Consider the following 10,762-nt stretch of genomic DNA (forward strand, 5'->3'; position numbering starts at 1 on the left):
ACGTTCATTGGCTAAAACACCGAATTTTAATAGCATGATAGTGAACACAGTAAATACTGTAGACAAACAGTTTTAATAAAATCCCAGAAGTATTAGGAAGAATAAAAGTAAACAAAAGGAAAATAAAATTAAGCACATGGGAAAATGTGGAAAGTGACATGTAGCAACTATGTACAAAAGGCAAGATAATTCCGTTCTGGTCATGTATCAGGCTTCACTTACATTAGAAAGAGGACATCGTGCAAACAACAGGAATCTCTTCCTTTGCTTCCCATAATGATGATAATCGATGCAGTTAAACAATAAAGTCAGATAAAACACAGTACATAGTCAATAATGATTAAAACCGGGAAAGAGCCTGAGAAAGGAAAGGCAGCACAATTAATTTATCATAGGCTAGTCTTCTTACCCAAGGGTATAAAAGTAACTTTAAAAATGGAAAATTTACATTTTTTCAAAGAGATAAGGAACTGTAACCTCAAAAACCAAACAGCCATTTATTAAGCAAGAACAACTAGTTGGGGAAAAAAAAAAAAAAGAACAACTAGTTGGGGTGGGGAGACAGTACAAACGTAGGAGCTTCCCTGTGTGGCCTCAGAAATTTACCTCAATTTGAGTATCATCTGATATCAACAAAAGGGACTAATAAAGACATAATTAGGTGCCAATCAGAACCTCTGGACTGCCAAATTACAATATATGTTCAGTTAATAGACTCAGATATGGAAGAAAGGCAATGAGGAGGAAACAGTGGGATTTCAATGTTTGGAAGGGGTATTTAAGCAAAGCAATGTGACTGAGCACTTCAAATCATCAGATATCACGTTCACAACCATTAGTAAGTACCATTCTAAAACATATCAGGGGAAAGTATTAAGGTTAAATCCAAAGGAAAGGAAAGGGCACACACACTCACACATATGTATGCTATGATTTTATTCTAATAAAGATGAAACACCAGAATCCTTGACAGCTTTTTTTCTATATTCACCACACACGTTCTACTACACATATAGTTTAAGTATATAATTCATCTTTCCCCTCAAGAAAGACAGTAATTCATGTTAAACTCATCTGTGCTTCTTATTTCTTTAGGAAGAATATACAGCAAAATTTAAAGTCCAGAACCTAGTTTATAGGAATTGTATTGTCTGTAAACCTTTAAGAAAAAATATTACATAGTTTTTTCCACACCCTTTGTAGTGCACATTTTACATCTTTGTTCCGCAAGCTATAGATCAAGGGATTCAACATGGGGATAACGAGGGTGTAAAATATGGAAGCCACTTTATCACTGTCAAAGGAATGACTGGACTCAGGTTGCACATACATAAATATCAAAGTCCCATAGAACACTATGACCACAGTCAGGTGGGACCCACAGGTAGAAAAAGCCTTGTACCGACCCTCAGCAGAGTTCATCCTGAGAATAGATTTAAGAATGAGGAGGTAAGACACAAGAACTACCAGAAGAGATGTAATCAAATCAAACCCAGCTAAACTCAGAATAATCATTTCAATTTCATGTGTATTTGAGCAAAGCAATGATAACAAGGGGAGACTGTCACAGTAGAAATGATGGACAACATTGTAGCCACAGAAAGGTAAATTGAAAACCTTTATGGTGACTAGGAGAGAAACAAATGTACTATAGAGATATGGAATAGCCACCAGCAGCTGACATAGCCTTTGTGACATGATGACCGAGTAAAGCAGAGGGTTACAGATGGCCACATAGCGGTCATAGGACATTGCGGATAGAATAAAAATTTCACTAACAATAAACACAAGAAAAAAGGCTAGTTGTATAGCACAAGAATAATAGGAGATTGTGTTTTGATCCACAACAAAATTTACTAACATTTTGGGTCCTACAGTTGTTGAATAACCAAGATCAGTGAAAGCCAGGTGTCTGAGAAAGAAGTACATGGGTGTTTGGAGCCTGGAGTCCACCTTGGTGAGGATGACCATGCCCAAGTTGCCCACCACAGATATCACATAGATAATCAAGAAGAGTCCAAATAATGGAGCCTGCAGCTCAGGGCGGTCTGTGATCCCCGTGAGTATGAATTCATTTAACAATGTTAGATTTTGTGTTTCCATGCACGTTTTTCGGAAACCTATTCTGGAAAGAGACATCAGCATAGTCAAAAGATTTCACATATTCTACCTGGAAGATTTTTAGTATTCAAAGCTAGTATAAATAAGATGCATCTAAACTTTCCAGTTTATAATATATGAAAACAAACCTGTCTCACAAAAAAAATAACATTTGCAAATAGAGCTAAAGACAAATAGTTGGTGATTCTCAAGTGGAGGTGAGTGATACAGGCCAAAACAATCAATACAATTGACAGAAATTAGGTGTATAAATAAGAAAACTATAATAGATTGAAGTAAGAATTATTTGTCTTTACATGGTAAAACATAATATATAATCTCAGTTATATCCTCATTTAAGGCATGTACAAAACTTTGGCCAAAATTGTAACATCCAAAACTCTTTATTATTATATACAAAACCAATATTTTGGATCATTTAATCTCCATCTATCTCTATCAACAACTCTATGAGCAAGTATTGTCATTGGTTTCATATAACAAGATTTATAAAAACTTTCTTTGCGTAAAGAAATACTATACTCTTTAATGTAAGTTTAAAAGTGTGCACATCGAATATAATAAAGTCACCATGTTACACAGCACTAGAGAGGTAAAATAAAACACACTAAAGATGAGGTATCCATGAATTCTTAGATATTACTTTAAATTCTTCTACACCTTAAACCCAAGGAATGCCTTCAAACTATGATAAAATACAAAACACAGATAAACATCTAATATGATCAAATAAAAATGTATACAAATCCCCCCAATAATACACAGATTAAGGATATACCAGAGTAAATGAATGGCAGATTAAAGTAAAAGATTTAGTAAATTTAAAATATTGTGTGTGAGTGCTGCCTTTAAAAAGTAGAAATAATACTGGTTATAATAAAAGTTACAGTGACAGCAGTCTCTGAGTGGTATAAAAAATAAAACCATAATTTCATAACATTAACTATAAAGTGATTACATTAAATGTGCATTTAAATCACTTTTCAAATATTAAAATATTTCTTATAAGTTTGTGACCTCCTAATTGTCTACCCTGCTTTGATGAACATACCTTTCTCATATCAAAAATGTGGAAATGTGCATCAATAGATAGTAATTTTAGAAACATATCTTCAGTAAATTTAATAAGGAGCTGTATGAATCTTATTTTTGTGTGTTTGTTTTGTTTTGCAAATATGAAAGACTGAGAAAAATCATACTTGGTAAGTTCCAATTTTCTATGTGATAAGGAAAGATAAAAGTGTTTGTGTGTTTTTTCTCACAAGCCTCAGTGTTGAATGGTAAGAATCAAATTGCTTTTTCATAGTTTAACATTTTTGTTAAATACTGACTTGGGCTTTTTTAAAAAGCTCAACTCTTTGAAATAATTATATCTGCTTTCTGTTAGATTCCACTTGACATTAAAAACCATGCTGAATATTTTGCTCTTATTATAAAACTGAGTACATAAAGTCTGCTAATATCCACATAATGCCTTTCACATCTCAATGTGAGGTGGAAAAAATCCTACTTATACATTTATTCAAGTAATTATTAAATATTAAATTATATTGAGGGTGTCACAAAAAGGCCTTGAGCCACTAAATAACTAAAAGTTTGAAAGGACATCAAAACTATAGATTAAAAAATGATAAATTAAATACCTGTAGCTTCATAATTTTGCCAATTTTTAAAAATTCATGTCTCTTTAGTTACTCTTCATTTGTACTCAGTTTTGGCTGCATTACAGATATAATCATTGATGTAAAAGAAATACGTTATAAGCAATAGCATGATGATATTTCAAAGATGCATTTGAACATTTAGTCTACCTACTCAAGTGAAAATACTCAAAAACATTAATATGATGAGATAAGGAGAGGGGCCTACTCCTCCTAGGCATTATGAAGTAGTAGAAAGCAAAAAGAACTAAATCAGAGCTTTGTCATTTAATTAACCTGACACTTGGCATATATCACTGAAACATTGTCAGTATTGGTAGCAGGAGACACCACATGAACTGTTCTCTTTTTACCTGTACTGAAGCCTCTATCTTGACTCCTTCATGTGTTTCTTACATGGCTCAGTGAGAACAATTTATGGACTTTTTTTCACCTTTTGAGACTATCCCTGAGGAGATACCAAGCAATTTGTTGATTGTCCCTATAGTGTTTTATAGCACAATTAAATGCCTAGAGGATGTCATTTAATTGCCATGGACAATTTTTATTTACCATGTTTTCCTTCCTTCCTTCTTTCCCTCCCTCCTTCCTGCCTTCTTTTTATTTTTTACTCTTGGTTAACTTTCCTTTTGTAGCACATAGGACTCTTGACTACATGCCCATCAAGAGTCTGCATTTTGCACAGTGGTCTCCGCGAATGAGTGACAGTATATAAATATTTAAATACTGTTCTACTATTTAAAAACTTTCAGGAAATTAAAATGATACATTGCTTTCTTGATCTGTTGCTCATGTTGTTACTGCTCCAAAGTCCATGTGTAGAGACACTTCAAAAGGCCAAAACACAAACATCAGAGTTTGGAGTAAAGAAAATTAAACTCAAGCTTCAAGCAGGATTCCTCTAATGATTAGCAAGTCCATATGCAAGACAAAGACAGACCTATTAGCCTGAAGGTCATGGGAACAAAGCAGGCTTAAATAAGATTAAGTCAGAGAGACTGACCATTTCACTCTGGTATAATGTAGGTTTTTTTTTTTTTTTTCCCCCCTCAGGGACAGAAATTACTGTTACTTCTCATTTCATTGTGAGTTTTCATCATCTGTCTGTTCAGCACTTCTCTTTTGCTTTATTATTTTTTTTTTTACAACCTATTGCACCATGTTAGTTATTCTATTCTGTACAGACACACTCCATACCGATCTATTCTATTACCATAAAGTTCCCTTTGGCTTCCCCTTTATAGTCACATGTGTGTGCTGGTCTCAGCCTATTAATAATCAATGTGGCTGGACCATCCCTTGTGGTTTTTATGATTGCAAAGATGCCTTTCAGCAATAACTTCCAAGAAACTTGGAAAGGGTACAGGTTTATTATTTACAAGACCTGGAAGTTATACTGCATACCTGGGTCACACAGTGAGGTCTGGGGCAGGGAGAGGGAAGAAAAAGAAGGGGAGGGTAGAAAAGGAAGGGGAGGGGAAGAAAGATGGGGAGTGGAGGGAAGAGAAGGGGAGAAGAGAAGAGAGGAGAGGAGAGAGGAGAGGAGAGGAGAGGAGAGGGGAGGGGAGGGGAGGGGAGAACAGGGACTTGGGGCAATCAAAACTTAAATCAGGCGCTTGTATAACAAAAAAGGAAAAAATGCCAGGGTCTACACCCACTTCCTCCTCTTCTGCCACTATTTCTAAGCCCTGCCAACCACTAATCTGATTCCATCTCTACATTTTTGTCATATGACGAATGTTTTATAAATAATGTAAGAACAGGAAAAGGCCTTTCTTTTTCTTTGCTGTGGCATTCCACAATTTATAAAAACACTTGGAATTAAACCCCAAGATTGTTGGCTCCTCTGTTCAAACTGTGGGACAAGCTACTCTCAAAAGTACGTTATTGCATTCCTCTCCCTGATGTTTTAACAACTCAGATATAATTTGCACCAAGGAGTCTCTAGTTAGTAGGAAGTTCCCTTCCTCCCTCACCTTAAACAAGCCTCTCATGAACTCTTCATAACTTCTTCTCTAAGCATGTTTTACAGGCTTGTGAAAAATACTGATAAGATAGCTCTCTAGGACACATGCCAGACTATCTCCTGGTAAGCAAACAAACTGTAATTTTTCAGGACAGCCCCTGATATCTGCTCAACTTCAGCATAACCCAAATCCCTTCCCTTCCTTGTCACCTAACAACATTAACTGATCACTCTTTAAAAGTGGAAGCCACTCTTTGTTCCCTGCCCTGTATAAACTAGCAATACTTGGTCCTTTCCTCTCTTGGAAAGTAGAATAAACTTCTTTTCTACATCTCTTTTTTAAATTATGAATTCTTTCAACACCCATGTCACTGGCCAAACCCTAACAAATAATATCAAACCACTTGCATTCTTTGAGATTTACTTGTGCTTTTGTGTGTATAAATCATTTCTTCCTCTTATTGTTGCTGAGTAGCATTCCATGGTATGGATGATACAATTTGCTTATCCAGTTTATCAAGTTGTACTTTTATAGCTTATGTTTTTAATGTCATGTCTATAAACTCTTTCTTTGAATGTATATAGTCTTTTTTCTTTGACTATTTAGGTTTTTATTTATCAGTAGCTGTGAGAAATTTGATTATGATGTGCCTTTATGCAGTGGTTTATATGCTGCTTGTATCTGGGGCTTGTTAATTTTCTTTAATTTGAAGGTTTTAAATTTTTATCATATTTGAAAATTTTCACAATATTTTCTTTAAATGCATTTGATGCTCCAGAGATTTCTTTATATTGACCTCTTCTTATTCTATTTTTTTAAAATATATTTTATTGATTTTTTACAGAGAGGAAGGATGAGGGATAGAGAGTTAGAAACATTGATGAGAGAGAAACATCGATCAGCTGCCTCCTGCACACCTCCTACTAGAGATGTGCCTGCAACCAAGTTACGTGCCCTTGACCAGAATCGAACCTGGGACCTTTCAGTCCGCAGGCTGACGCTCTATCCACTGAGCCAAACTGGTTTTGGCTTCTCATTCTATTTTATGTATTTTCTCTAAGCCCCATAAAGAGAGGGACTTTGGTTCACTTCACAATATGTGTTTGTTTCCTTGAGTGAATTCATTAGCATAAAATCTATCATGAATTCTTTTTAATCCATTTTACCATGTTAGGTTCTAAAGACAAAACTGATGCCATTATAATTAAACTGGTTATTAAAAATAGGAAAGGAGAGAATGGAAAGCCAGGCATTAGAGGCATTACACCTGTAAAATATTGGGGGTAGGGGACTGGACAATGGGGAGATAGACTATAGTCGGGGCAGCACAGGAAAGGTACTTTTCTGTCAGTCACACCAGGGAACAAAGTTCATTGGCCAGCATGAACTGTAAGCATGCAAAAATGTGGGATATTTAATCCCATGAACAAAGGAATTCACTCTCTTGTGCTTTCAGGACTCTTGAGACTCTTGTTGCTTGGGGTGTGCTCTTCTGCATTCTCCTGTGTGGCTCAGGACTGTGTGGACCCCACACACAATGGACCACAGCTAGCCTGATGCTATATTGGACCTGGCTGCAACATAGAATGGAAACTCTGTATGCTGACTCTGCTTATAGCTTTATTAAAACCCCAGCTACACTTCTTCTATAACTGGACTAAGGGAAATGGGACTTTAGAAACGCAGGGATTTACTTCCATGCAAATAAAAATCACTATTCTCCCATGCGTGTCTCAGAAAATTCTTTTTCTCATTATATCACAAGAACTCCACTCCTAGCAGTACCCAGTTTAGAAGAGGAATCCCAATTTTCTCCAATAACAGAATTATGAATGTAATATCCAGAGTCCCTGGCTTTCTAAAAATAAATGTTTAGTGGAAGAGAAATGCAACAAGCTACATGTGAGGAATGGCATCAATCTGATTTGAAATTAAATGTAGGTTAGTATCTGAAGTATGAGCAGAAAAGAGCCATCAGTTAGTAATATATTTTGGTTTGAAAATAATGAATAATTTTCTTTATTTCTAGGCCTATCATACATATATTCTTGCCCATCCTATAGTGGTAGCAGTGTCAGGTTAAAGCAATGACACATACAGTATATACAGGATGGTTTTATAAAAATAAATGTTCAATGGAAGCAAAAAGCTACATGTGAGAACATAGAGGAATGGAACATAATTTGAATTTGAATGTATATTTATAAGTTAATATCTGAAGTATAAGCAGGAAGTAGTCATCTATTACTGATATATTTCGTTTGCAAATAATGAATACTTTCCTTATTTCTATACTATCACACATTGATTCTTGCCCATTTTATGAAGGTAACAACACAGGATTAAAGCAATGACACTTAGTATACGTTGACTAATACATAATTTATTGCTACCATATCTTACAGGGAATTTTCAACAAAATATTTGCACACATGCTCCAGGTTTTAGTTAGGGCATTTTTCACCTCCTTGTTCCTCAAACTGTAAATCAAGGGATTCAGCATGGGTATGACCAAAGTGTAAAATAAAGAGGCCATTTTATCAGTATCCAATGAATGACTGGACTTGGGCTGCATATACATAAAGAATAGGGTCCCATAGAGTATGACTATGACTGTCAGGTGAGATCCACAGGTAGAGAAAGCCTTGTGCCTGCCCTCGGAAGAATTCATCCTGAGGATGGCAACCAGGATCAGAATGTAGGATCCAAGGACTATCAGAAGAGATGAAACCAGAGTCAAAGCTGCAAAACTCAGAATGATCAATTTGATTTCATTTGTGTCTGAGCAGAGCAAAGATATCAATGGCAGACAATCACAGTAGAAATGTCTGATGACATTACAGCCACAAAATGATGAAGTGAAAATTTTTGTGGTGATCAACAAAGACAAAAAGACACTGTATAGATAGGGCATTGTGACCAGCAAGTGACATAACCTTTGTGACATGATGACTGTGTAGAGCAGGGGTTACAGATGGCCACATAGCGGTCATAGGCCATTGCTGACAAAATACAAATTTCACTAGTGATAAACACACCGAAGACAGTGAGTTGGGTAGCACACCAATTATAGGAGATTGTATGTTGATTGACAGCTAAATTTACTAGCATTTTAGGTCCTACAGTTGTTGAGTAACCAAGATCAGTGAAAGCCAAGTGTCTCAGGAAAAAGTACATGGGTGATTGCAGCCTGGAGTCTGTCTTGGTGAGAATAATCAAGCCCAGGTTACCCACCAAGGAGACTAGGTAAACAATGAGGAAGAGCCCAAATAATGGAGCCTGCAGCTCTGGGAGGTCTGTGATCCCCATTAGAATGAATTCATTCAAAATTGTTAGATTGTGGTTGTCCATCAGGCCATTCAGGAAACCAACCTATAATGGGAATACATACAAAGCTAATCAATAAATGCCATGAGCTATGATTAGAGATTTCCATTGTAATAAGTGATTAAAGGTTTCAATATTTCATTTATGGCTTGTTGCTTTAATTGGCTATTCTAACACTTGACAGCTCAATTCTCTCTCCAAGCTCAATGAACCTCTTGACAGTTTTCTTCAATCTGATACCAGAAGTACAAACAACATAATTAAAAATAAATTGGTCTTTATCAAAAATTTTCAGACAAACTTCTGTGCACCAAAGGATGTTATTAAAGAATGAAAAAATTCAAATTATATATTTAGTAAGGGCTTAGTATATAGAATATAAAAAAGACTTTTACCATTCAACAACAAAAACACTAACAACCCAAATTAAAAAAAAAAAAAAACAGGCAAAAAACTTAAACAGCAGTTATATATATTTCTTACAGAAGGTATACAAATGGCTAAAGCACATGAAAAGATGTTTACTAACTCTAATCATTAGGAAAATTAAAATCAAGTCCACAATGATAGTACTTACACCTCCTATAGTTGCTACAAATTCTGGCAAAGTTGTGGAGAGATTAGAACCTTTGAACATTTTTGTAAGTAATGTAAAATGGAATAGCTACTATGAGAACAGTTTAAGGATTACTCAGCGTTACCCACAGAATTATCATTGTGACCCAGTAATTCCACTCTTAGATATATACCCCAAGGCATGGTAGACCACAGGTGTTCACACAAAACTTGTAGGTAAATTTTCAGAGTGGCATTATTCATAAAATTCAGAAGTAGAAACAATCCAAAAGTCAACTGGTAAATCTATATATATAAAATGCTATTATGCAAAGTGTCCCCTCGGGAGTTCAACTGGGATACCAGGAGTTCGATTGCTCACTACGACATGCGCCAACCACCAGGGGGCAGCATGGAACAAAGGAAGGCCCTGGCCAACAGCCTGAAGGCCCTGATCGGCCCTGATCGCGGGCCAGGCCTAGGGACCCTACCCATGCACTAATTTTGTGCACTGGGCCTCTAGTAGATAATATAAGTGTTAGTCCATACAAGAGAATATTAATAAGCTGTAGTAAGTTACAAAAGGAAAGAAGCATTAATACATGCTGCAAGAACCATCTTGTACTCTTTAAAACATCATGCTAAATCACATGAAACATATGTGAAAGACAAACATTGTACATACTGTATAATTGCATTATATGAAATATCCAGAATAAGCAAATTTGTAGAGACAGAAACCAGAAAAAATATGGCTCGTTCAGGAACACTGAATTAATTATCAAAAGATAGTACAGTTTAGCGGGTTTAGCAGAGGCGCAGGAAACGCAAACAGGCACCCAGAAGTTTCGTGGTGCAAAGGCAACCAATATACTCTATGTGAGGGGAAAAAAATGGCGGCGGAATAGACAGATGTGTTCCGAGCCTTGTCCCGGAGCAGAAAGAAAGAACAGCTGAGGGTCACACTAGGAGTGTTTGTTGGCAAGTTGGGGGACAGCTGAACTCCAGAAGAAGGTGGGAGACTGCTAGATGGGGTTCCCCTGACCTGGCAGCCCCCACTGCAGCTGGGTCCCCTCCCAGAGCTGCGTGCTTGGACGCGGAGTCTGCGCCATCTGGAACCAGAAAGTGGAG

The 10,762-nt window shown here is 36.3% G+C and overlaps 1 protein-coding gene across 4 annotated transcripts; it reads right to left on the reverse strand.

The window, feature by feature from the left end:
* Nucleotides 1-1,161: 1,161 nt before the first annotated feature.
* Nucleotides 1,162-9,100, reverse strand: LOC308258049 (olfactory receptor 8K3-like; the record flags this gene model as incomplete). Of its 4 annotated transcripts, none has more annotated exons than XM_080688290.1 (2): nt 1,162-2,048; nt 9,046-9,100. In XM_080688290.1, 2 exons carry the CDS (start codon nt 9,098-9,100, stop codon nt 1,162-1,164), a joined length of 942 nt encoding a protein of 313 aa, XP_080544416.1. The 4 variants fall into 4 exon arrangements, with proteins under 4 accessions (XP_080544416.1, XP_080544414.1, XP_080544415.1 ...); XM_080688288.1 differs by having other exon boundaries at nt 1,162-2,031; nt 9,029-9,100; XM_080688289.1 differs by having other exon boundaries at nt 1,162-2,004; nt 9,002-9,100.
* Between the last annotated feature and the right edge of the window lie 1,662 nt (nt 9,101-10,762).

The sequence above is a fragment of the Plecotus auritus genome (genome assembly GCF_963455305.1).
Source record: "Plecotus auritus genome assembly, chromosome: 9".
Taxonomy (NCBI): Eukaryota; Metazoa; Chordata; class Mammalia; order Chiroptera; family Vespertilionidae; genus Plecotus; species Plecotus auritus.